The 27,829-nt window shown below is 48.3% G+C and overlaps 1 protein-coding gene across 4 annotated transcripts in view; it reads right to left on the bottom strand.

Annotated features, from left to right (window-relative positions):
• AXIN1 (axin 1) overlaps nt 1-27,829 on the bottom strand; it is a 77,554-nt gene that overhangs the window by 2,856 nt on the left and 46,869 nt on the right. For all 4 annotated transcript variants that reach the window (XM_077187149.1, XM_054643340.2, XM_054643342.2 and 1 more), the window contains exons 4-8: nt 20,509-20,605; nt 12,502-12,639; nt 6,913-7,466; nt 4,479-4,655; nt 3,648-3,893 (exon numbers count right to left, since the gene is read on the bottom strand). In XM_077187149.1, the coding sequence (XP_077043264.1) occupies nt 3,648-3,893; nt 4,479-4,655; nt 6,913-7,466; nt 12,502-12,639; nt 20,509-20,605 (1,212 nt within the window). The remainder of the gene's footprint in view (nt 1-3,647; nt 3,894-4,478; nt 4,656-6,912; nt 7,467-12,501; nt 12,640-20,508; nt 20,606-27,829) is intronic.

Raw genomic sequence — 27,829 nt, 5'->3', positions numbered from 1 at the left:
CCAGAAGTTAATTGAAGGGGTTTGGAAAACCTCAAAGTCCCTAAGCTTCTCTTAATCCTGGTAGAGACAAGTCATGACTAAGAGAGGGCTGCTGTGTGCCTGGGGACATGGTGACAAGCCTGGAGCAGGAGCAGAGCTGCTTCCTCAGGGCTGCTGTTCTCCTTTGCCTGGGGAGATGGAGAGGACAGGACATCCCTGAGCTCTGCTGTGGCAGAAGCAAGAGGGGGTCTGTGCCACTGTCCTTCCTCCTGCTGTGCACTTCACACCTGAAAGGCCATTCCTGAACGTACTCAGCCTGACTCCAGTGAGATGTGCCCTGAAAATGATGCCTGAAGCGATGCCCAAAAATGATCCTGACAGACAAAGAGGGGAGACTGACCAGCCTTTAGCTCCCTAAGCCTTCCTTTTTTCCCTTTTTGAAAATGGGGGCTATGCTTTTCCTTTTCCACTCAGTGGAAACTTGTCCAGACTGCCATGACTTCTCAAATATGATGGACAGTGGCTCAGACACGTCATCCACCAGTGCCCTCAGGCCCTGTGGGCAGATTTCATCAGGTCCCATGGACTTGTGCACCTTCAGGTTCTTTAGATGGTCTCAAACCTCATCTTCTCCTACTGTGGGTGGCTTTTTTTCTCCCAGTCCCTGCCTTTGTCTCTGACTCGGGTGCTGTGGTTGGAGCACTCACTGCTGAAGACCAAGCAGAAAAGCCATTGCGTACCTCAGCCTTGTGCATGCCCCAGGTAAGCAGCTCTCCCATTTCCTCCCAGACAGAGCCCACATTTTCCCCAGTCTCCCTTTTATCACCAATGTACCAAGAGAAGATTTTCCTGTTGCTTTAATTCTCTCAGCAGAACTCACACACACCCCAAACTGTAGCCATGGAGCTCTAGCAGGCTGAAGCAGAGCTGATGAATATGGAATCACTGACACAGTGATTACATTGTACATCCACTGACAATGTAATTTTCCAACAGCTCCCCTAAGGAGAATGAAACAACACAACTGTCTCCACTTTTGTCATTGCCAAGAGATCTCCTGAGACTTTGGCTTGCACATAAAGGCCATCAGAGCGACTCTGAGCCCTGCCTCATTAAATCTGCCACCTGCACCCATCTCCTGGGTGTCAGTGTGACCCAGAAATACTGCCAGGTACCACACCCTGCCCCTTCTGAGATCACCTCCCATTGCTGTGTTTGTCACAAGCACAAAATACCATCCAGCAGGGAAACAGCAGCACTCATCCCCCTCACTGCATCTGCATCCCAGTCCTGACCCAAGCTGGGCATCCCACCAGTGCTGGGACAGGAACCCACGTCTGGTTTGCAGCACCAATCCAACCTCGCTGTGATGCAAAGGTGTTCAGCTGGCTCCAACTCAACCCTGAGGCTGGAGAGCTCTGGAAAGCCCAAAATGCACCCAGCAGATGTTACCAACCACCAGTTCTGCTCCTCTTCCAATCCTAGGCCAACACAATTAATTCCAAAGTGATCTCACGCTAAATGTTCTCCCTGCTTGCAAAAAATCCTTTCTCTGAGGAGCTGGTATTAATTACTACAATCCAGCTGTGAAATGTGAGAGTGAGCTACAGGAAATGGCTCAAAACCTGTCTGTCCATGGAACAACCTGATGGTCACTGGGACACCAATGCTGGGCCCTGGTGTGCTGCTGGATCTGCAGGTCATTAGCACTGCATGGTCAATCCTGAATCGCTTGCCAGCAGCAGCCAGGTTGCTATCTCAGAGATCAGGGTCATTGCAAATGCTGTGAAATAGGGAGTGCAATGCTTTTTCTGGAAGAGTATTTACAATTCCCAGCACAGTCACTGCAGGTGCCTCACTGATTTTCAGTGGGGCAGTGCTGGGGTGGGAGCAGGGCTGCTGTTTGGTGGGGAAGGCCACTGCTGGGAGGGCTGTGCCAGAGGGGAGTGGCTGCAGAGCTGGAGAACCCTGCTGGCAAGGCCAGTCTGGCTGTAGGAAGCTGGCACAGTGCGCTCTCCACCCACAGCCAGCTCAACTGGAGCCTCAAGGACACCCCTGGGCTCACCTCCACCTCTCTGTGCTTCCCCAAGGCTATTGACAAACCTGGGACACTGGCTCCAATTTCCCAGAGCTCTCCAAAGCTCCTGACTCAAATAAATGGTGTTTTCATGGGAGCTCCTCTCTGAGTTTCAGCTTTGTTCTCACTGAGCTGTGGGATCTATTTGAAGGTGGGCTCCTGGGCTAACCAGAGCAGGAGTTTTCTAAGAGCTGCCAGCTCAGGTGTGCTTCAGCTGTAGCAGCCAATCCTACCAAAATCCAGCAGAGAGATTTCAACGTCCAGAAATCTTTGGCTCCCTGGGGACCACTGCATCCATTTGTGCCTGCTACTGGACACAGACACATCTACTTTTCATAAGCAGTTCCCCACTGGTGAATGTCTCTCTGGTTTTCCAGGCATGGGGCAGGGCTGGGGGATCACTGCATCACTGGGAGAAGAGCCAGAACTCATGGAGAGGCAGTGGAATCAGAGCAGCCCAGCACTGGGACTGCTCAGCCCATCCTGCTGCTGGCATGCCTGGCATTTACCACACACCATGGGCTTCCTCTGTAAACCACTCCTATAATACAGGCCAAATTAGTGTCAGAATGTTAATTGCATAGCCCAGGCTGCTCTTTTCAAAGTGTGTACAGACATTTCTGGGGAAGGTGCATGAATTTAGTACAACTATAAATGGCTCTACCAATAAACCCTTTCCAATTACACACGCCAAAGGTAGATCACATAAACTTGGCTTAACCTGGCTTGGGAAAGCCCTCTAATTACCTGGCCTTCAATCAATGCTCTGACATGAATACACAGAAATCTGCTACGTGGTCACTGCAAGCAAAAATAACTGGGGCCTGTCAATTAAGAGCTTCTTTTTTAAATTACATTTGTGTTTCTACGAGTCAGACCACAAAGTGTCAAGTTTTCAGAGGACAGCTGGAGAGCTGTGAAAGGTTTTTAATGGACAAAGTGCTTTTAGCTGTTAACAGTAATTATCTAGCACTTCCAAAACGCTTTTCACCAGAGAGCTCCATGTGCCTTGCAAATGATGCCTCCTGAAAGATAACACAGAGCAGGAAAATGAGCTCTGCAACAGCCATTAAGCTGAGTCACAGGAAGATGCAGTGACTTGGATATGGTCACGCAGAGTCAGAGCTGCTGCAGGAGGGCTCCAGCACAGAGCTCTCATCCAGAGGCCACCAGCAGCCTTTGCTGGAAGCTTGTGTGAGATGGAGATAAAGAGCAGAGACAGATTTGTCTTCTGCACTTAATTCTGCTGCATCCTGATGAATTCTGCTCCTGCAGCAAGCTCTGAAGTCATTGTGTGACTGTGAATGAGTGGAGAGCCAGCGAGCACCGGGGCAGAGCTGTCCCAGCCATGCCTCTTCTAGATGTGCTCCCTCTGCCCAGCCCCTTCCCATCCTGCCAGGAGCATTTCCAGCCTCTCCAGCCACAGATCACAAGCCCACGGTGGCCTCAAGGTGGGTTTTGCCATTAGCACCACCACATCAGGACAGAGGAAGACTCCTCTGACCTCTCTGCATGCTGCAGACCAGAGCAGAGGACATGGCCACCCCTCAGAGCAGTCCCTCCCACACAGAACCAGACCATATCATCCTACCTTTGCTTAAGGGGGAGCTTTCCAGCCCTTTTTTCCTCCTCTTCCAACCTCCTGCGAGCTTCCTCCAGCTGGGTGAGAGGGTTGGGGGCCGGGTTGGGTGGCATGGTGGGATCCTGGATGAAGGGGTGGGAAGGCTGGACGACGTTGCGGAGCTGGGCGCTGACCCAGGGGTGCACCGTCACCGGCCGCTCGATGGACAGGGGCCGCACCAGGTCGTGGGACAGCTGCTTCTTAGCACCTGAAGAGCTGCACACAAACACCAAGGGTTCACATGGAGCACTCAGATGCTCTGCACAGACACACAGCCATTCCCAGATGGACCTGCTGCTGGATACAGGCACCACTGGGAAGCTCCTCAGAGCACTGCTTTTGAGGGTGCAGTGGCAAAATCTAAAGGAGATTTTGAGCAAGTCCTGAGACAAACCCTGAAACAAACCCTGAAACAAACCCCACAGATAAATGTGAGGGCTCCCATCAATCCCATACATAAAAATGAACTCAGGAAAAGGCAGCTCCATCTTTTGTGGCATTCTCCCATAGGATGCCCTCCCCTGCCTACCATGTGCCATGTTATCCACCTTGGAACCACAGCAGTGATTTCCAAGATTCCCCTGAGTTATCCTTCAGAAACAACAGCCCTCACAGCCCCCGAGTAATCCTCAGTCTCCCAAGGGTCTGAAGAATCCACCACATAAGGGTCTCCACCCCTGTGTGGTGGATTCTTGCCTTCTCAAGATGTCTGGGAGGAAGGCAGCCTGCTGACACATCTCCATTGTGCAGGGGGTGCAATACAAGAGTGTTGTTGTTATCTCTTGTTCTGCCAGCCCTTACCCATGGTTTGTTTTCTTATGCCTGCTGATCTCCTTCTCTCCTTCTATGATCCACTGAAGGATCTTCTGGTTTTTCTCCACATCTTCAGGAGATCCTGGCATCTCATAGTTGGCACCATCACTTTTCCCTGAATCAGTCTTCTTAACATTCCTTTTTGAGAGCAGACTTGCTTTCCCACTGCAAGAACAAAGACTGGGACATTAGTGCTTTGCTTATGCCAACCACCAGAGGGGCAGAGGATGGACACATCGATCTCCAAGCATGTTCCACAGCTCTCTGCTCTACCAAAGCTCAAGCCACCTATGCCACAGGTGGTTTGTGGCACAAACTGGGAGTTCTTAGCTCAGGCCAAGAGTAAGACTGCCTAGACCTGGGCACAGCAACTTCTCTGCCCAACAACCTGGGGGGAGAGGGAGGTTCTCCTCTGGTCAAATGAGCCATGGCAAAATCTCCTGCCATGAGAAGGGCTGTGTTAAATCCCCAGCTCTTTGCTCAGAGCAGGTGTTTATCCATTGTCTCTCTCTCCATGCCTGACCACTGCTTGAAACCTGGGTCCTTCCTATCACCCCCAGATTCAGTGATACCCCAAACTCTGACTTGCCATGCCCAGAGTTTGCTTCTCACCCTCAACTGAACGAGGCTTCCCCTCATGGTGGAAGATCACACACCAGCAGGGTGGGCTCCCTCCCAGCCACCTCAACCACCACATCCAGAGGGAAGCCAGGCAGTAGCCAACACTCTGGCTACAGCTGTGGCTGCAGCAAGGGCTCCTGCAGGAACACTGTGGCACACACAGCCATGTGCCCAGCCAAGCTGTACCATGCTCAGGAGACCATGCAGAATTCTCCTGTGCTGGGTGTCACTCCATGAGATTCCCACTGTCCTAATCATCTCCCTGCTTTACTGCACAGGACCTTGCTCCTGCATGGTCACTAAAAATACAGGAAAAACAATCTGAACTCCACTGAGGAGCAGCAATCCCTCGGATAACTTTGCTGGTTTTGTTTTGGAAAAACCCTGGGAGGAATTGCTGCAGATCTACAAAGGCAGGGCAAGCTGACAACTTCTCTGCTTCTCCTAACATGAGGACTACTGGGTATCAAATGCAACTCCACAGCATCAGGTTCAGTGCAAACAAAATAATGCTGTTTTCTGCAGATTGTCATTGACCCACAGACACAGTCGTGGGGGGCTGGGGGAACAGAACACCAGCTGGGTTCAACAAAGAGTGAGAGAAGTCATCACAAGAGACTGCTGGCTGCCAAACAAGACCATTTGGATGCAAATCCTTGTCTTGTGAAGCTTCTAATTCAGGGACTGCCAGGAACTGGGAGTTTGTGCCAGAGGAAGGACAGCTCTGAGTGTGTCCTTTAAAAATCTCATTAAATATACGCTGTAGCTGCTGTTAGGAGGAAATCTTGTGTCTAGATGGGGCTTTGGGTTGGCCCAGCATGGCCATGCTCACCTCTGTTGAAGGAACAACCCTTTCCCTATAGAAACATGGTGGATTTAAGTTAACTCCTGAAGAGCAGTTTGCTTTGGCTGCTCTGCACTCTGCCTCCCTCCTGCCACCCCAGAAAGCTGATCCTGACTGCTGCAGACCCAGCCAACCTGCCCTCACTAACTGTCCCACCCCTGGTACACTGCAAAGAAACATCCCAAAGCCTCAGCCCTGGGGAGCCAGACACTCTCAGGGTGAGCACAGCTTTCCCCTGTGGCTGCTCCATCCCCATCCCTCACCATGGGCAGCCCTGAGCTGCACTCCCACCTTTGCAGTCACCCAGCAACAGGACCAGCAAAACCTGCCACAGAAAAGGAGCTCCCCCCTCTGCCTGCAGCATGGAAGGGATGGACGAATTCAAATGGCCACAGAAAGACAGACAACAGCCAGCAATGCAGCCAAATGGCTTTTCTGGGCAGAGGGTGCTCTACCCTGGAGAACATCCCCTTGGGACTGGCTGCAAGGGCAGCACTGCAGTGTCCACTGCTTTGTCAGGAAGAGAAAGGAGCCCTTCTGGTGAATGGGTTCAGCCTTGCAACAAATAAGGTGGGAGTTTTGTCCTCTCATAAACACCTTAAGAGATCTGTTTCTATTACCCAGACCTCGAGACACAGCCCCAACATCCAACTCCAGGTGCAAGGAGAAGCAGACCAGCACCTGCAATTTCTAAGCATCTCCACTGCTTTAAGGAGCAGAAAATTTATTTTAGAACCAAGGCAAATAAAAATCCTGGTTAGAGGGTGTCTTTCAGTACCAGATCAGAGATAAAAAGGGCATATCCATTTCTGAAGGGAAAGAGCCCTCAAATGACCTCCCAGCATAAGCTCACACAGGAAAAGGCTGAACTGCTGTTTCCCTGTACAGCCTCTTCATGGAAGAGCTTCCTACAGAAGTCATGGCTTTGGGAATCCCACAGGGTGTTCCTTGACTCACCTGTAGCCTAAAGAGTCCATGGGGACAGGGGCCATGCCCAAGTTTTCACTGTAGTTTCGTGACTTTGTTGCATAGTTATGAGAATCTACATTCCAAGCAAAGCTGTTCTGCACTCGCTGCGTGGCCTCAGCCTCAATCTGCTCTTTTGGTTTCATCATGCTGTGGTGGTGGATGTGGTGGTAGACATGTTTATGGTGGTATAAGTTAGCTGCATCCAGTTTCATTCCTGATTTTGTAGCGTGCTTGCCATGCCCTGGAGGAATTGTTCCTAGTGTCCCTGACAGCTTCCCTAAGTGGCCACTTTCTGGGGACCGTGGCTTAGGAGAGTGGCGGCCAGGTCCTGGAGATTGGCAGCCTGGAGTTTTCATCACACGCTGCACGTGCTCATCCAGGATGCTCTCGGGGTTTTCCTCATGGGCATCTCTCATCTGCATCCCAGCACAGCCCATCTCAGCATAACGAGGAGCAAAGTGATGGAAGGCTTGGGCAGAAGGCATCTTGTGGCTCATGACTGAGGGACCAGAAGAGATATCTGCATCCTCACCTTCTTCTTCCTGCAAGAAACACAGGGACAATCAGAGAATGACAGCAGAGTGGTGGAAGGGGTCCCTAGTCCCCCCTTCTGCGTGCAGCAGGACTGCTGCTAACCCTTGGGCCAGGCCTGCTTTAGTCCAGTCAGATCTTGAAAACCTTTAAGATGATGGAGATCCACCATCCCTCTGGAGACCTGTCCCAGACTGACAGGATGCTCAAGCCAAGCCTGTGCAGTCTGGGTGCCACTGAGCAGAGCAGCTCAGGTCTCTGTATCTGCTTCTGGAGCCACCATTAGCAATGTTCTCCACACACCACCCAAGGAGCTGTGCCAGGCAGCCCACACATCACAACCAGGCTTACAAACACAGCTGACAAGCCTAACAACTCAACTGGAGCAGGCACAGCCTTACTCCAAGTCCCCTGAAGGTGGTTCTGTAACCACCAGCAGCAGAAACAAAACTTACCACAGAGTGCCTTCAGCTTCCTACGTGCCTTTGGTGAGGCACTGCTTCAAAGCCCATCAGATAAAGCCCACAGCTACAGGATATGCAGCAAATCAGTTCTGAGTCAGGTGAGACCAGGGGGGTTTTCTCACCCAAATGACTGTTTCACAAGGCAAAGCCAAGAGAAGGCTTGAAACAGGAGGGAGCAAGTGAAGGTCGACAGCTGCATGAATGGTTTTGGAAATCAAACATTGATTTCTCCTGGGCATGCTAAGGCTGGAGTGAAACACTTGGTGCAGATAAAGAAATGGGTTGGAACTAACTGCTTGTTCTTGCAGCTCACACTGGTCTAGGACATGGTGTTAGTGACTCTTAAGTCCTTGCCAGGAAGAATTAAACTCCTCCACGCTGACAGCCACAGTTTTGATGCTGACAGACTACTTTACGCTCCAACACAAACTCAGGTATTTATGAAGTTTCTTTATTGGAAGTCAGGATTCCTATTTGTTTTAATTACATAAGCAGGATTCCAGTGAGTCTTTTAATCCTGCTCTTTTCCTCCTTTGGCACAGTAAAGAAATCAGTTGCAGCCCAGGGTATCTCTGCCCTGCCAGATAAATGCATCTACTGGAAAACACTGACTCCCATCAGCTCTGCCTGTCAGATGCCATCACCCACCACTTGCTAACCAGCTTCAAAGTCTCAGCTGCCAACCACACAGCAAGAAAGCAAATAACAAACTTCCTCCCAGTGTCACACCTGGGGGTTCAGGCCTGAAGCAGGGACAATGCCAGGCTTTGTAAGCCTGGGGGTGTGACACGATGCTGGTGTCTGGAGGGGACACAGCACTTACAGATCACTCTGAGGAGCTTCAGAGGCACCTTTCATCTACAGCCACAGGCCACAGCTTGCCAGCCACCAGCCCTGGGCACTGAGCTCAGGGACAAGGCACGGTGAAGGATGTGCTGATTACATCCCTGCCACTGAGGAGAGCATTTATTAGCAGTCTGTGATACCCAGTGACACCCTCAGCACTTGGGAAGCTTTAGGAGCTGGTACCTCCCAGGTTTAAACATCAACTGATGTGCAGGGCAGGACCTGACCCTGGCACAGATCCCTGAGGAATGGCAGCATGTCCTTTCTGCTCAGCCCAGAACTCTGGCACTGCTGTCACACCTGAGCAGGGTGGTATGAGAGTGAGAGCCTGGCTGGTCCACCCAAATGGGTGCCTGGGATTTGGGACATCCTCTGGCTGCCCAGAACTCCATTTTGCAGGTAATGTGGACTTTTGCTTCAAGACTGAGATCAGGATGGGCTAAAGGGAGACAAGGTTCTCTCAGTTCATGTTAGCTCAGCTCATCTGTGTCACTGAGCAGATCTGGACCCCAAACAGGACCACAGGGAGGAGCAGGTGCTCTTGGGGTGGGTCTGTGGGTACCCCCAGCACTGGCTTCAACCTCCCATCAAGCAGAACACCCCAACAGTGACACAACAGCAGTGAGTGAAGGAATTGGGGTGCTTATCCCAACTTGCTGTCTTTCCTTGAGGACAACAGTTTGAGTCAAGGTTGTAGGAACCAATTCTGCTGAATCTTTTCACTGTGCTCAGGCTGCAGTGAAAAAAACAACACACATGGTGTGTGCTCCAGAGCTGTGTTCTGGGATCTTGCTGTGGTGAGCTGGGCAAGGCCTGGCAATGAGCTGGGCAAGGCCTGGCAATGAGCCTGGTGGAGATCTGGGCATAGCTTGACAGTGAGCTGGGCAAGACTAGGCAATGGGCAAAGCTTGGCAGTGAGCTGGACAAGGCATGGCAAGAAGCTGAGAAGAGCTTGGCAGGGAATTGGGCACAGCCTGGCAGTGACCCTGGCACAGCTGGGCAGTGGCCCTGGCACAGCTGGGCAGTGACCCTGGCACAGCCGGGCAGTGATGCTGGCACAGCCTGGCAGTGACCCTGGCACAGCCGGGCAGTGACCCGGGCGGGCAGGTGGCACTCGGGGCGGGCAGGTGGCACTCGGGGCGGGCACGGAGCCCCGCTGCCATCGCCACTAGATGGTGCTTTGTTGACGCGCTATTGTCACAGAGCTCCTCCAGCAGCTCCCACAGGCAGCCGCAGGCAGAGCTGCAGCTCCAACTTCGCTGAGTGCTGAGCTATTTTTACTCCCCAGCAGGGCTGGGGGTGCCCTTCCCTCTGAACGAGGAGCTGAGAGCTGCGCTGATGAGCCACGGGCAGCGATTCCTCGCTGGAAATCTCCTCCTCTGCCTCCCCCCGGTCCCACCCATCAGGCTGCTGCTGCTGGGAAGGGAAAACAGCTCTGCTAAGCACCAGAGCCTCTTCCATCATCATGCAAATGATCTCTAGTCAGGCAATGTTTCATGTTCAAATACTGAGAATCTCACTGGTGGCTTTGCTTCCCCCTGGCATATTTCCCATTTGTTCATTTCAGAGTGATCAGTATGATCCAATACTGATCTCTGTGATAGCAGATTCCATTCATGGACACGAGGCTGAAGTGTCTCAAAAACTAATATGGGAACATGCACACCCTCTTATCTTCTCCCACGTTTCTCAGAATAATTAGTGAATTCAGCATTTGCTTTTTTGTAAAGCAAAAACCTGACAGGCTTTTCAGTAAAAGGCATTTGGCTTCAAATCAGATGCCTCCTCTCAATGTTACTGCATGATGAGGCTTTGAAAGGGAACCTGCAGGCTGCTCGTTAGAGGGGAGAAAAATTCTTTTCCTCTGGCTTTTGCAAAATATTTCCAGCTTCTCTGTTAGGCTGGTAACTGCCCAGTGTGACTAATGCTCCTGGTTTTCTCTGTGCTGTTGTGCAGTGAGCCATGCAGACCTGGGAAGAGGTTACCCTGCAGCCCTGGTGTTCAGGTCACACAAAAAAGCCCTTGTGATCTATCAGGATTCCAGTTCTCCCTCTTGCTGATACCAGCAGCTCCTGCACCTTGAGTGCTGACCTAAAAAAGCTACAATTGCTTACTCTGAGTTTTTCCTGAATGGCTAATGCCAGATGCCAGCCAGTCAATGAAATACATTCTGGAGACAGCAAAGAGGTTTAATATATAGCATTAGTGGGAGTCCTGGGTTTAAAAATAGATTAAGTCACACAAAAATGTGTTTAAACAGACTTAAATATATTCTCTGGCACATAGGTATTTGCTGATTTTATGGTATTGCTACTGGCAGCTTCTTCAAGGAGGCAGAGGGCTGGGATAATGTAATTTAGTGCAGGTGGGGGCTGCAACAGAGCCATGGGAGGAGGAGGAGGAGGAAGTTTGTTCTAGGACTGTGTTAGCAGAAAATGCTGCTGATTACACTGCCTTTGTCTAGAAAGCAATAACCAGACAGGAGAACAGTGTAATTCCAGAAGAACAGGAATCTAATCCCAAAATAGCACCTGGCTGGCCTTTTCTGGCTGGATGCAGAGGTGGAGGGAGTTTGCTGGAAAACACCTGCAGATGGATGGGACCTTCTGCCTTCCTCTGTTCTCTGCATTTGAAATGCAGATGCAGTTTAAAGCCAAGACTACAACCTACAGCTTTTTCCTGTTCAAAGAGCTACCAGATGAGCATTTTAAAATACTCCAACGGGGCTGAAGGTTCTTTCCTGGAGCCCCAGAAGCTCAACCTCCCTGAAAGCACAGAGCCAGCTGAGCCAGGCACCAACACCTCTGCTTTAAAGGAGGGCTGCAGGTTACAGAGCAGGTTACACTGAACTAGTGATGCCCAGTAACACCATGGTGTCCTCTGGGATGTCTCCTCCATCCCCACCACAAGATGTGCAGGTAGCCATGAGATGCAGTGTCTCAGAAGAAAAGCTATGGTGTGAGCACTGCTGAACAGGGGTCTCACACAGGGAATACCACAGGACCAGGACCTCACTCTCTCCCTCTTGGAGCTTGTTGTGGAGCTAAAGGCCTTGCACATTTCCCATGGTTCATCTAACAAATCCTCAGGCTCTGGGGCCCCAGCAGCAGCAGCAGGGCTCAGCACTCAGTGCCACTGGTTAGGCATCCCAGTGGAGTCAGTGTGCTTATTCTGCCCAGGAATGTTTTTCAATGCCACACCTGACCACTTCCAAAATGTCTAGGGTGTGCTAGGCACTGATGGGCAGAACCCTTCTGGCTGTGGTAGAAATGGCCTGATAGCAGACACAAACACCCCCAAGCATAACATCATCTGTCATCTGGTTACTGTTTGTGGGGGAAACAGAGATCACACAAAACCTCCTACGGGAAGATGAAACCCTCTTACACAGTCCCCAGGGATTGCTCACTAACTCAGGAGAGCCAGGGTACCGAAGAAGGTGATGGAGAGCATCCACAGCCCCTGAGTGATGGCAGAAATGGGCACTGCTGTGCCATGGCTGGGATTTTACACAAGGAGGGAGCATTGGAGCTCACAGAGCCCTCCATGGATGGGGGAACAGCACTGTGGAAGCTGCAGGGGCTCCAGGAGCCTCCAGGAGCCCTGTGCCGCTGATACCCACAGCACTGGAGCAGGGAATTGGCCACCCCAGTTGCTTGCCCAGCAGCTGGAAGCTCTCTGTGGTGGAGGGTGAGCAGAGTGCCAGGCTGGCAGAGGAGATGAGAAGATCACTGACCGCTCGAACGCGTTTAAGGCGCTCCTCTAACTTCTCCTCTGCTTCACGTTCCTTCTGCACCTCCTCCAAACGGTTGATCAGCTCTGCAGCAAACTTCTCTGGCTCCACGTGGATATCCTTTGGCATTCGGTAGGTTCGCTGCAGGGAGAGCACAGCACAGGATCAATGAGAAATCCCACATTTCTGGGGAGCCTCTGAGAACTGGAAATGCCTGTTGCTCTGCTGGGAGCTGGGGGAGGACAGGCTGGCAGGCACTCAGCTGCAGCTCAGCACCTGGGGGCTTGGAAGCTGAGCCACCACCTCCACCAGTTCCTCAGCTGGCACCAGCTCCACACACCACCCTGTCACAGACATGTTTTATGAAAAATCCTTTCTTTAGGATTTTTTCTCTTGAGAAGCTGAGAAGCTTCAAGAACAAAATGCAAACAATGATTATCTGTTGCTGTGGAATGCAACAGGTTCATCTTTGATTAGTCCATGTTACTTGTTTCTAATTAATGGCCAATTACAGTCGGCTGGCTCGGACTCTCTGAGAGTCAGGAGCTTTTGTTATCATTCCATTCTTTCTTCTTTGCTTGCTAGCCTTCTGATGAAATCCTTTCTTCTATTCTTTTAGTATAGTTTTAATATATATATATCATAAAATAATAAGTCAAGCTTTCTGAAACATAGGAGTCCTAGGTTTAAAAATATATTAAGTCACACAAAAATGTGTTTAAACAGACTTAAATATATTCTCTGGCACACAGGTATTTGCTGATTTTATGGTAGAGTCAGATCCTTGTCTCTTCCCTAGTCCTAAGACCCCTGTGAACACCACCACACCACCCCATCTAAGGGAAAGGTGTTCTGGAGCTGCAATTCAAAAAGCTCTTTTGGCACCAAATTCCACTCAGGGATAGAAGTGCTTGCTTTTCTCCCAGTGGACACATGGTCAGCAGGAATATCCTGGTCTCAAAGGGTGGCAAAAGGATGTACAGACCTTTCAACCTCTCAAACCTCCTGTTTATAGCAGTTATGGCTTCAGTTTGGTAGAAGGGAGGACTCTGGTGCACAGTTACTCAGTTTATTACAGGAGAATCAGTGTGTGCCAGCCAATCTCTGCAAATCCAGCCCACAGCCCAAGGCCCCAATTCCCACAAAGCATCCTCTCCTGCTGGAGGATCCTACAGGATTGCATCTCAGCTTTTCAGAGCTGTGCAATGATTCCCCGCTTGCTTTATCAATACAGCACTCTTACAAGCACAGAGGTGCCATTTTTTTGCCTGCTCTGGGTGAATAAATGAATATTTATGGCAGTTCAAGGACATTCTAGATTCCTTATGCTGAGTTACTTTGTCTCTAAATTTCTGGGTTCTGGGATAAGAAGTTTGTGTAGTGAAGTATGAAGCTATCAGCTGCTGCATTCTCCCCCTCATTTTTATCCTTTCTGTGTTATTTTTTTAAAAGAGTAGAAAAAGTTAAATGACACAGCAGAGATAAAAAATTTAATTTGGAGGAAAAATAGTTGGAAATTCAACAGCAAAAAACTCTGCATTCAAATATTTCAATCCTAACATGGGAGAAATATACATTCTGTAGGACCAGAGACAAAATTAAACGTGAAGATGTGAGATAATTCATAGCAAAAGAACAAATGCAGCATCAGAAGCAGACACTGAGCTTGAAAACTTTAAAGGAGGATGAGAGACCACCCGAATTTATCCCAGGCCAGCCAGAAGATCAAAGCAGAACACTAAAATGCTGCTTTGCCTCAAAACCTGACAAAAGTATGCAAATCACATTGGCTTTTCTGTCTCTGCCAGCTGGAAGGCAGGGAAGAAAAGCAGAGGCAGCAAGAACCCACTGATGGCACTGAGGAGCTGAAGGCTTTTTCATGACACCCCAGTTGGGTTGCAGAGGGCCCAGTTAAAGCACTGCTTGTTTTGTGTGCCAGGAGGGATGGGTCTTCCTCAGCCTGCCAGCAAATCTCAATCCCACTGACCCATCGGAGCTGGGAACAGCCCCAGGCAACCTTTCCCTTCATCCTTGCAGCCACTGGAGAGGGCACAACTTGTGGGAAGTGATGTCACCACCCTGGGATGATGTCTTTAGTGCCACCGGGACCTCCAGCTCTGCAAACCAAAGGCCTGTATCACAAAAAGCTAAACTGCAAAAAAAATTTATTAACAAAAATTATGTTCTGTCTTAAAATACTGGCAGAGGGGCCAAAGCAGCATGGTTCACCTTTGTGTAGTGCAGAAACAGGCTCCAGATGTGCTCCAGCACGGGGGAAAATGTGGCAGAGCTGGTTCCTGCTCTGTTACTCCCTGAGGAGCTTCTCAGGATGTCTCCCTGCTCCCCTGCATAGCCCTGGGAAGCCCTTCTGGCTAAGGGATCCTGTTTCCTTCAGAAACCCCAATCCCGTGACCACCACCACCACCCTTCCTCATGAGGCCATGGCAGCAATTCCCAAGGAGGGAATTCTCTCCCTTGCCTGACAAGTCCCAACCTGCTGGGTGATGTGTTCCCTCCCTCCTGCCACTTCAGATGCCAACTCTGCACCCTGTGGTTGTTTATGGATGGAACTACCAAGCCCTGCTCCGTTAGACATTAATGAGCCAGCTCAGAGGCAGCTCAGAGCTCAGCACTCACAGTCTTGGGTCTCCCTGGTGCAGCTACCACAGACAAGCACAACTGGGAAAGAATTACCCTTTGTTTCCCTAGCCTTTGATGCAGGGCAGCACCCCAAACCAAAGTCTCTCCTGAACCTGTGGTAGCAGTGGGTGCAAGGGCTGAAGTTTGCTCACCTGAATGTCCAAGTCCTGTCACCACAAGGTGATTCCCTGCTGTATCCAGGAAACTCAAAATAAGGTGATTCTGGGTCTTTTACAACTGATACCTCAGCATGTTTATCCACAGTCTTTCAAAGTCTGGAGGTGACTGAAGCTCAACTACAGAAATTACAATAACTGAACCCAAGAATCTTTAGGATGAACTTGTTTTCTTCTCTCAGTTGCAGCTGCAAAATCCACTGTCCTGTCCTTGGAGCTTCCCACTCAGCACAACAACTTACAGAGGGCCTCAGCAACCTGTTTGAGGGTGCAAGATGCAGCCCCCTCTGCAAGGGTCTCCCTGAGCATCCACAATCAGTGCAACTGAAATAAACCTCACTTCACCCCATGGATACCAGCTGCACACACCCTCTGCTGTCCTGGAGGGTTCCTGTAAGGGTAACTCAGAGAGCTGGAGACAGGATGATGCTCTGAACATCACCATGGGTCTGACTTTACTCCTAGCTCAAAGGATGAGCTACACAGACTTCCCCAAAACTAACAGTATAGCAGAATAATGAATGCAAATTCCTTGTGCTGAAACAATACAGAAAACTGCTGAGGGCTCTCTCTGCCTCCCTAGACAGCAAACATGGATTGCACTGACCTGGTTCAAAAGACTTAAGACAACAAAGTGTTTGAAGCCTTTATCAAATGATGGGCCTGACTTCAGAAGGGAGACAGGGGAAATATGCTCCATCAAAGACCAGCCAGGCTGAGCCTGTATCCAGAGCAGGATCCTTCAGGGCTTCAGGATTTTGAACCTGCCCCCAGCTTCCCATGGGCATTCAGAGTCCTGCCAAGGGACTTGTAAATAAGCTGCTTATTGTTCTGAAATCAGAAGGGCTCCAAATGCCTTTGTTCCAAGTAAAGGGTGCAGCACTGTCCAAGAGCTGGCTGGTTTTTGAAGATCCAGCCCTTCAGTCTGGACCAGAATGAGGTCTCTGGACATTCTACATCAACAACTCAGAAATGAAGTGCTTAATTTTAAAGTACTGTTTGTCTAATGTTTTATTTAATTACCTACCTACTTTTATTCAATGGCACTAGTTACATAGGTCTGTCCAGAACCAAACCATGTGGAGTTGGGGAGGCTGCAGAGGACAACAGACAGGAGGCTGAATGCCAGGTGGATTGGGAAAAATAGAAACTGCTTGACCTGCTTTAGATGGAGCAATCTTTCCTTGTGACAGCTCTGAAGAAGGATTTCTTGGGGTACCTATCACTAGAACATTGTCCTTGACACATGAAGTGTCTGAAGCTCTGGTACCTTTGTGAAGAAGCAGCCTGCTAAGAAAATGTGAGACACACAAGCTCTCCAGTAGCTCCACTAGGCAGCTGCCCTCATGTTTCCCCCTTCTTTTCTTGGAGCTGGTGGAGTGGGAATTCCATAGATTTTGCTCCATGAGGCAGATGCAGCTCTTGGGTTTTGATGGATTTCACCTTCCTTGAGAAATACAGGTTTAAGGACCATGCTGCACATCAGAACACACTGGCATGTGAAATGTGAAAAGGCTGAAAGGGAAGAATCTCACTGCAGTTTGCAGGTTCCCCATGGGAAGCATCAGCCTCAACTGCTCTAAGATGAAACAGGAAGCTTTTCAACATTACACTGGGGAGAGGTTCCTTGAGCAGCTCCAGGGATCTGTGATTTGGGCTGAACTGTTTCTGACAGATGTGACTGGGCCCAGGAATTCTGTGCTGGTAAATTTCCCTCTTCTACAAGAGGTTTGATGCCTCCATGATGCCTGAGGGGCTGTTGTTAGATCACAAGTCAGTCTTGGAAATGAAAGGAAGATGACAGGCTAGAGAAGCCAAGAGAAAAGAACTTCTGAACCTCCATGTTTCTTAGATTAATGCATTCCTCTGTGACATAAATTTTTAATGGATAAATGGTGTTTCCATACCAGAAACACTAGTGGCAGAGCTCACAGATAGCTGGATTTCAGCATCCAGGGATTAGCAAGGAGTCCTGCTGCGGGAAGGTGTTTGAGGAAAATGGCATAAAACAGCCGATGGGAATTCCAAGCAGGTTCCCAACTCACAGGAGCAGAAAGCTCATTGAGCTGCAGTTATCCAGGCAGCACGAGACCAGGCTCCTCCTGTGCACTCCTCACTTGTACAGCACAGCACAGTGGTCACTCACAACCTTCTGCTCCACTCAGGAATGCTGCAGAATCCACCCTGCAGCACCCTTGATTGTGCGGCAGGACAGCAGAGCTCCCACCCCATGACCAAGCTACAGCAAGAACATCACAAAATGGATTCTTTATGCAGTTAACAAACCAATCAAACACCAGCTCTTAATGCTTGAGGTCGGATTTTTCTGAATTTGCTGTGGAAAAGAAGGATCTCCCATCCTCTCCTGGGAAGGGACGAATGCCAGAGCCAGGTACAGCCCTGAGTGCTCTGGGCTTTCTCCCTTTCTTTGGGAACTTGCTTGCTCTTTCCTTCCTTGGTGCTCCAAGACTGCTCAAATCCAAGAGAGAGATGGAAAACCACATGAAAGCAACACTCACTCTCTGTGTAATGTGTTCCTGCCAGAGGCACAAACCAGAGGTCTCCCTGCTTGCTGGAGAGTCTCCCCCACTGCATTCCTGGGCAGAGCGCCACTTCACAGAACACAACTTTTCCAAACTTAGAGCACTGGTGACTGGCTAAGTGTGGAAGATGTGAGCTGCTAAGTGTGGAAGATGCAGATCAGGGCCATCCACACACATCCTGCTGCTCAAGAGGGTGTTCCACATAGCTAGCACATGCTGTCACTACTTGGAGGCAGCACGGCTGCTGGGACCAGCGGGCAGCCTCCTCTGAACATATAATCACTGCAGTTTATAGCTTCTGGACTTAACTACAAGTGCTGCTATTAAAAGCAATGTAAGTCCTTTCAGAATTTTGCATAATAGCCCCATAACTCATTTGTCAGGGAACGGGAAGGCCTGTAAAGGACTTCTGAAATGACTTTCGGAAGTAGGAGGTTCCCTGTTATCAGTAGGAAAACATGCTGTGCATTCTGCAGGCACTATCAGCATGGACTCTGGCTATGCTGCAGATAGGAGTCCATAAAGACCTCCACTCAAAGGTTGTGATTTCATCACTGCCACACGTTTGGAAGCCGCTAACCCCAGGTCCAGCCTGATTCAGCCATGGGCTGTGGGATAGCCCAACCACTGGCTTCAGAAAGCAACACTTGAAGAAACATTTGCATGGCTCCTTGCTAATTTGTGCTGTTTAATTCAAAGAGTGTGCAGTTAGAGCTGAATTTTAAAGAGTAACTTTATAACATTTCACACTGGTGTTGTCAAAACACATTGTCTAATTACCTTCTCCTTTCTTGGCTGATTGATAAGAGAGGGCAGAACAGTGCCTCTCTGAAGTCGATGCCAATTCTGTGTCAGTAATTGGCTGGCAGGAGGTGCCAGAGTGTCTGAACTGAACTTTTATTCCCTGGAGAAAGACTAGAACTAACCCAACTTCTCAGTCCTCAGCTCCCATATAAATATGTGTCAAGATGCCTTTTCCCCTGGGACTTAAAATTACAGTGCAGAACCTAATGGGAACAGTGGATGTTTCACAAAAAACTCCTTGTGAGGCATCTGTGTGTAGTTTAGGAGTAATATGTAATTCTAAAAGACTGTGTAGGTAAGTAGGATAATATAAAAATTTATAAGCAGCAGGTGGGCAATTGAAACCTTGTTTTTCACCCCATTTTTAAAGCTGGTTTCCAAAAGGGTCGATAAAATTTAATGCTAAGTAAAACTAATTAGCCTGCAAGGAACTGCTGCTGGAATGACACTTATTCAGTTCAACAAAAGAAATGTTTGGCAGATGGAAGTTCGTTAAAGTAGAGCTCACTATACATATTTAATGCTCCATACTCTGAGTTTATAACCTGCAGTTCATCGAGGCATTGCCAGTGCACACCATCAACAGAAAGCCACTATTATTTTTATCCAAAAGGTAAAGCCACTGACAAGCTTTGAAGTCAGAGAATATTCAGTCAGTAGTTCCCACTGTTGGGGAACAGCAACAACAATAACAACAAAAAATAAAGGCTAAGCTTTCAAACTTCAACTCTAACAAAGCCATGCTTACAGTAAAAACGGCATCAAGTGAAATAAAAAGGCACCCAGCCAGCCTTTTCAACAGCAACCACACTGTGAAAGCAACTGTGTGAAAAGAGAGGTGACTGAGCTAGGATGGCTATGAGCGTCTGCAGCCAGGGCTTTTATTGTCAACCCAGTGATCAAAGCACAGGAGACCCTCTTAAATCTAAGGAAAATAATCTAATTTAAAAGGCAAAACAAAGAGTGGTGGTTTTGGTGTGGATTTTTTTTCTTTTAAATCAGATTAAAACAAGGGTGTATTTCTGCTGGTATTGTGCTGCTTTGAGCAGGCAGGATGGGAACAGCTGCGTCAAGTTTGAAGACACTTCTGGAAAAAACAGATGGAGGCTTTTTCTCTCCCTATTTGATTTGTGCTGGAGTCCAGCTGTCCAAAGGGGAAAGAAGCACCTTTATTCCCTACTAGATATTAAATGTCACCTGTAACTTCTCAGAAAAAGGAAACAATAACAAGCAGAGCTGCAGATGGTGATGCAGAGCCCTAGCAGTTGTGCTCATCTTCCAGAGGCTGTTTGCTTACCTGGAGCAACCAAAGAGACAGTGTCAGATAAATGAAATATTTAATCCTGCACCTTTTTTTCTCCCTCCTGCCTTGTGTCCCCGGGTGAGCTTTGCTGAGTCCTTGGGAACAGGATACAGTTCCTTTGGCTGCTCAGTGCAGAAATACTGCTGGGGACCATTGCACTTCTCCCCAGCTGACCTTGTCTGAGAGCTGCATCAGCCTCCATGTCCAACAGCCTCCTACACCCTCCACAAACACCTCCAGCTCACCTGAGGGCATGGAACTGCTTGCAGATAAATGCCAGCCAGTGCTTCCATTCTCACCCAGGAGAAACAATCAGCTACTGACTGAATGGTTAAGAAAAATTCTTTCTTTTGGGCAGCCCGGAATGGTGAGTTTGGCAGAAGGCTCCAAACCTTTTCTTAGCACAATGTATGTCATCTTGAAGCACCCCCAAGCGAATACAGCACTAAGGGGGATTAAACTCAAGCACAAGCAGAGCAACTGTCTGCTAGAGATCTCACATATTTTGCATATTTACCCCTGGGAAGGAGATAGTGCTACTTACAGGAATGTGAGGTAGTGGCACGCGTCCATTTGCTTTGGCACTTTCTTGCATCTCTCTGCGATGCTGCTTTCGGAGTCTGTACGGTGGGATCCCATCTCTGCAGGAATAAAACAACAACACACCCTGCTTTAGTGCCTTTCTCTGCCATGTTATGTTCATTCAAGCCTTGCTGACACAGAGTGGCCCCTAGGAAAACCCTTCATGTTTGCATGGCCAGAGTACGAGGGACCCATGCAGGGAATGATGCTCACACAGGTCCCTGAACCAAAAAAGCTCTGGCATGGGGGGCCAGGAGCACTTACACAGCATCCACCAGGAGCAGAGTGAGGCAGGGCTCCTGCCACTGCTGCTCAAGGCAGAGGGCAGGGAGAAGGACTTGGACTGCATCCTGGTACCTTTTATAGTTGGTTGCTTTCTATAAAGAGCCTGTAATGTACACATTAAACCACAAGGCAGGCTAAGAGAGGGGGGAGAAGGAGGAGTGGGAGCTCAGTGAGCATCTACTCCAAGGGGAGCTCAGTCAGGGAACAAGGTATATATTTTTAAGAGAGCGTGACAGCTGCTCAAATGGCTTATCAAAGGAGGTAAAGGCTCCACTGCTCCCAAGGCAATCTCTAGCTCAGTCTGAAATTATGGGCTTGATACTGGAGTTGCTGGAGGGAAGAATCAGCCCCCTCCCCAGAGGAGGCTGGATGAGGTTAGGAAGGGATGTCATGGGCAGTCACATCCAAGTGAGCCAGCTCTGCCTGGCTTTGTGCCTGTGCTGAAAGAGGAGGTGACAGAGGTCTCTGCAGGAGAGGGAGACAGTGGTGGCCACAATCCTTGGTACACAGGGGTCAGTGGGTCAGAGGCACCAGGCTTTGCTAACCACCCCAAATGGCAAAGCACCACTGCGTAAGTGTGACTTCAGGCAAAGAAAGGAAATGCATTTTTGTTCTCACCACTGCCACCACCCTCCTGCTCACACCCAGGGACCAGGAGAAGAGGAGTGAGTGGAGCCCAGTTATGAAATGACACAAACCCACCTCCTGGTGACCTTGTGTTATCTGGGGAAAACCAACCAATTCAAAAACAAATGCAAGGCTGGAGCCTGGCAATGTTGAGCTTTTTCATTTTACACATTTCCCTGACTCAGGAGAGGTAACTGCCTGGGAGGGCCATGCAATGCCACAGAGGTGGGCAGAAATGAATGGAGGGATTTGGTTTATCCCAGCTACCATGTAATTCCCAGGCACATCTTCTACCAACTCTGCACCCCTTTGAGCTGTGAAAACGAGCCAGTCCTGACACATCTCACAACACGAGATGTTTGCACAGGCCAAATGTCCTTAACACCTATCCCCCTCCCCAGCTGCTTCCCCAGAACATAAACCAAACAGTTTCACCCACAGATTTTTAAAGTCAAGGTGCCATTTGGCAAGAAAAACACAATTTACTGTGGTGTTTTGCCTGCAAACCTCCTGAGTTTCAAGCACCAGCCTGTGTGAGGATGGTCACCACCAGTTTTCATTCTCATTCCCATCATGCTGGCTCCCTGGAAATGCAGGTGCAGGCAGAATTGCCACCAACCTACATCAGAAGAACCTAATTTCATGCAATAACCAAGGCATTCAAAATGAAACACCATTAAAATAAAATAAAACAAACCCCATGATTAATGACAAGTGCTTTTTAGCAGGAAGACAAACGAGGGAACAGAAAATGAGCCAGGCTAATTACAGCTCTGGTGAGTGGCTGCAGGTAATGCAGGAGGAGGAGGAAGAGTGTGTTGGGAGCATCATCTCTGCTGTGCCTGCAGTGACACGGCCTGGGAACAGGACAACTTCCCCACGTTGCTGTACAGGCATCATGACAGTGCTCATTAGGTGGCTTAATTTTCTTTAATGATGAGAATCACAATGGTTCAAGAGTTTCACCGCATTGTGACGCGGCCTTTTCTAGACTGGATGGTAACAAAACAACTGCAAGTTTTCAGAGGGAAAAATAAAAAACCTGGGGGATTATTTTAGCCATTGCTTGTCAGTATCAATAGTCAACATTTCAGCTTAACCAGTGCACAAAACCTGGGTGCCAGAACACAACTCTCACACTAAAGCCACACGGCCATTCGCAGGGAACGCGGCATTATGTTAGAAAGTGCAATTTTTCTTTCTTTCTCTCTCTCTCTCTTTTTTTTTTTAATTCTCCCCAGCAGCAGTCCCAGCGGAAAGAGCGACTTTTGTTCCCAGCACAGTAGCGAAAGGCTGATAATGGCCTCTAATCTATCCGGCTTCAAACACATGTTCAGCCCCGCTGTGCTGCCTTTGATGTCATTTTAACTAGATTCCCCAATGCCACCTCTGAACTTGGAACATTCCTTCGTTCAATGTACTGTGCCAACTCAACCAGAGGAAGCAAATTCAAAGATAAGCACTTTAATTTTATCCCAACAAAACCTTATTCAATAGATGGGGGGAAAGCAAGGAAAACCAATACCATACTTTTGTTTTCCTTTTGTCAGGTAACTTGCTTTGAGATATTTTCAATAGATGGAGAAATAATATATATATATATATATATATGAAAAAAATTAAACTTTTTTTTACAGCACATCTACTTTTAAAATAAAACTTTCCCAAACTGTTTTTCCTTGTTTCATCACGTGATTCTCTTTAGCACCAGAAAGCTCAGCGCTGAAAGGCAACGAGGGAAGAAGAGTATTTCTGTTGCTTATTTAGTGATAATGCAATGAGTTTACTGTTGGGGAATTGTGGAGGCTTCCTCCCCTCTCCAATCTGACCTGCAAGAGCCTCTGGTGAGGAGTGGTTTGGCTATGGCTCTGCACATTGGACTCTTCTGACAGGAGGTGTCTTTGCTCCTCTAGACAGGCTTCAAACCCAATCATTATGCCTAACACATTGGAAATCATCGTTTGGGATCTTTTAAATTAAAAAGCTGATGAACTTGTTTAAATGTAGGAAACTTGGGGTAATTCTGGATCACTAGCCTTAGGAAAGATAGGAAACAAATGCACAGCCAAACTGGTATTTTCTATCAATTACTCCTATCAAAGCACCTCTGTCACAAGAGACTTTTCTCACATGAAGAAGCATGATAGGAAAATCACCAGGCATTGTGATTAAAGGCCAGTCACCCAAGGAATAGCATTTAATCTGCAAGACTTTTTGAAGGAATAACCACTGTCCTAAAGCCCTTTGTTTGGGGGATTGGCCATCCCTACTCTGGAGCAGGTTTGACAGGAATTGGGGAAGGAGCATCCCTCTGGCCAAGCCCACAGGCACCAAGGGCTTCCCAAGTGCCTGGGGGAAGGCAAAGCTGTCTCCCAACTAAGATAAGCCTGAACACCTGATAAGACCAAGAGGAAGGAGTATTGTTCAGCTGGAGCACAACACTGGGCTGAAGAGGAGACATTATCTCCTGTTTACCATGTAAGCTCTTGAAGAAATCAAGATAGATATGGACCTAAGGTGTTTCTGCATCTGAATTGGAACATCACATGGAGATTTAATGGTTTCAGCTGCTGCCTTCCTACCTACAGTTGCCTTAACTTGCCTCAAGCATCTCTGTTGTGACAACCCTTCCCACCCACAGACTCACCTCCTCCACTTGGGAAGATGCTATCCTCAAGAAGGGTTATCTGAGACAGCAAGAGCAGTTTAGGACTGTGCTGGAAATGTTGCTGCAAGTCTGGGGCAGGCTCTGAGCAGCCCACGGGGCAGGCAGAGCCCCAAATCCCTGACTGACCACTGACCCTGCAGGGAACATCAGCGGTGAGTGACTCGACCCCACCTGTGGCTGGGCCAGCGCTCGCCAGAGCCTCTCACTGTGTCCTCCCCAGACCTTGCCTCACACAAACCAGCTAAAACAACACAGCTGCCCTGCTGATTATAAAAACAGGTTTCAGCAGAGAGGACCAGAGCTGTTTTGCCTACAAGGGCAGAGGAATTCCTATGACACAGGAAGACTGAAAAATAATCAGCGGAGCGCAGGCATTTAAGAGCAATGTTTTTTAAGCCACTCAAAAAGCAAATTACTCAAACAACAGGGACTGATAACATACTCGTTATATAAATTCAACCCATTACAATAATATTTAACAGTGCTTGGAAAGACATCCTGTTGAAAGCTGGCCTTTTAGGTAAGTGTGCTTGTAACATCACAGTTTTACAATCTGTTTGGTGAGCTGGCCACTCCCAGAAAATCACCCCAGCTCAGGAGCTGAGACAGGCAGAGCATCACTCAGGTCTTTGCTATAGGCTTTGCATGCAGCCAATTCCAAACCCCATGTTGCTGGGATCAATCCAACATCAAAGCTTGGAAGGGAACTGGTGCAGCAAATGCTCCGTGCCTGATTTCTCCACTGGCCTGAGCTGGCCAGCACTGAAGATCCTGCTTTGCTCTCCTGGTTTATTAGCATTCCTCAGTTAGCCAGTGTTTGCACCCCAATTGTCCAGACAGATTTTCCTCTGATGGAGGGTCTGAGCCTTGGATCACACCTCATTCATGTGCTGCCTTGGAGCAGAAGCCAGATTTCTTCATTATTGAGCGTGACTGCTGTGTGTAAACAGCACACAGAGGGAAGAACCTCGCTCATCAGCAAACGAGGCTTTTATTGCCATTTTCCTCAGAGAAGGCCTAAATTCAAAGCACTGAGACATGTAAGTCTTGTCAAGCAGCAGGAGTCCCTTCTTTAACTTCATCTGGTTGTTCTTCATTTTTGCTGCCTTGAGCAATTCTGCAAAAATTCCTTTGAAACTCAGGAAGAAGATAGGTTCAGCAGTGCCATGTAAAATCCGAGTAAAATCTGGTGCTGGAGTTTTAGATCATGTAATGAAGAGCAAGTGCTGAAAACAGCCAGAATCTGTGCAAGCCAAAGGTCAAGGCTGTACATCCAGAATCCCAATTTTGGATTCTGCATGGATCCAGTTTGAGAGGCATAGAAAGAATGGATCACCCTTATGAAGTTCAAAACTTACTTAAAATGAACCACTAGGATTGGGTTAGTTATTAGCAGAAGGCAGTGCACATATTGGTGGTAATTAAAGTCCTAAAGGCAGCCTATGGTGAGCATAGGAGGGATAAAATGCCTAAAGGAAAAAGAAGCATAGGATGGCCAGTAAGAAATTATTCTGCCTGTGAAAAAAACAAACTGTGGCTAGTGAAATAAAAATTAGGAGGGTGAAGAACTCTGGCATAAATGATCACAACTTATCACAGGTATAACCATCAGTGCAGCCCCATGAGCCCACTGGACCAGTGGGAGAGGAAGTGCTAAAAGCTAATTAATTTTGAAGAGTTCTTACATCTGTCTCTCCTGATAACAAGAAGTTACACGACTCCTGCTAGCTTCAGAGCACTCCTCCATATAAATTGATGCATATGAAGAATTGCAGAAGGATGTGGCAGAGCAGCTGGATTTGTATCAAATGGAGCCTTTAATTAGTGGTCGTCTACAGGGTTCTGTCCTGGGGGCATCCTCCTCCTCCCAGGCCCCTTTGGCCAAGGTCTGACTTGTGCATAATGTTTGAGGAGCTGGTATCAGGGTGCAGAATGAACTCACAGCTGCTCCTACATGGCCCCAAGCCTCCATGGAGCCAGAGAAGAGCAAGCTACAGGCTCAGGCAGGGCAACCACCACAGACACAGAACCCCCCTGCCCATGTTACACACTCCCTGTGTCACTGTATGAACTCGGGGCAGGTGGGGAACTGTGGCAGCACCCATTAACAGCATCCATGGCACAGGCTGGAAAGTTTCTCCAACAAGGTCTGACAGCTGCTGACACTCACAGTGACACTAAACGAGCCTCTTGGAGGACTCTGTGTTTACAGCACTGCCATTAATAAAATCTTCTCCTAATTCTGTAAACCTGTCATCTCTCGCCTGAAGAATCAAAGGGTTTCTACTCTACAGAAAGACACTTTGCATTTGCACTACTAAAAACCAGACCAAACAGTGAATATTTTTCCCCAAATCCTTTTTTTGTATCACAGAGATGCAGTCACAACAAAATCTAACAACCCCTTTTTTCTTTCTTTGCAGACCATCTTTAAGGAAGGCACCTCGTGGGTGAGATACAGGGTGTTGTCATGAGAGACAGAAAGGGAAAACATATTTGGCTGGGGCTTATCAGCACAAGTTGTGTTAAAGTGCAGTGGTCACCAGACAAACTAGAACTGGTCAGTCACCAATCCTGCTGCAGAGCAATCACAGTCTGAGCTGTTACTCCATCTGCTGTGCTGTGCCCAGTTCTGAGCTCCTCAGGCCAAGAGAGACACAGAGCTCCAGGAGCGAGTCCAGAGGAGGGCAACAAAGGGACTGGAGCATCTCTTATGAGGACAGGCTGAGGGAACTGAGCCTGTTTAGCTTCAAGAAGAGATGGCTGAGAAGGGACCTCATCAGTGGCCATCACCTGCAGGGAGCTTTCAGAGGATGGAGCAGGCTCTGCGCTGCGGTGCTCAGCAACATGACAAGAGACAACAGGCAGAAACTGATGAAGTTCCACCTGAATATGAGGAAGAACTTCCCTCTGCAGTGACTGAGCACTGGAACAGATCATCCAGAGAGGCTGTGGAGTCTCCCTGACTGGAGGTAATTCAGAACCATCTGGACACAATTCTGTGAAATCTGCTCTAGGATGATCCTGCTTGACCACCACTGTGGTCTCTTCCAACCTGACCCATTCTGTGATTCTGAGAATTTGGCAGCATAAAATCTCAAGAAAAATACCCAGGTAAGCAGAAGACTCTGTCTAAAATTCAGAAGATAATCTATCTCAAATCAGTTACTACAAAGTCATCCAACATTACCAATTCTTGCACCTGGCTTAAGAAACATTGCAGAACCTCTGACAGAACACCACTTAGATCATTCAAAAATATTTTTAGATTGCTCAAAAATATTTTATGCTGCAAACATTCACAAGAACTGGCAAGGCTGAGTATCCTGCACAGTGACAAAGTTGTCACAGACATGTTTTATGAAAAATCCTTTCCTTAGGATTGTTTCTCCTGAGAAGCTGAGAGACCTCAGGAACAAAATGTAACCAATGGTTATCTGCTGCTGTGGAATGCAACAGGTTCATCTGGGATTGGCCCATGTTGGTTGTTTCTAATTAATGGCCAATCACAGTCAGCTGGCTCAGACTCTCTGTCTGAGACCCAAGCTTTTGTTATTCATTCTTTCTTTTTCTATTCTTAGCCAGCCTTCTGATGAAATCTTTTCTTCTATTCTTTTAGTATAGTTTTAATATAATATATATCATAAAATAATAAATCAGCCTTCTGAAACATGGAGTCAGATCCTCATCTCTTCCCTCATCC

The sequence above is a fragment of the Agelaius phoeniceus genome, chromosome 16, assembly GCF_051311805.1.
Source record: "Agelaius phoeniceus isolate bAgePho1 chromosome 16, bAgePho1.hap1, whole genome shotgun sequence".
Taxonomy (NCBI): Eukaryota; Metazoa; Chordata; class Aves; order Passeriformes; family Icteridae; genus Agelaius; species Agelaius phoeniceus.
The sequence above is the reverse complement of the archived record's forward strand: the minus strand, read 5'-3'. Positions and strand labels throughout refer to the sequence as shown.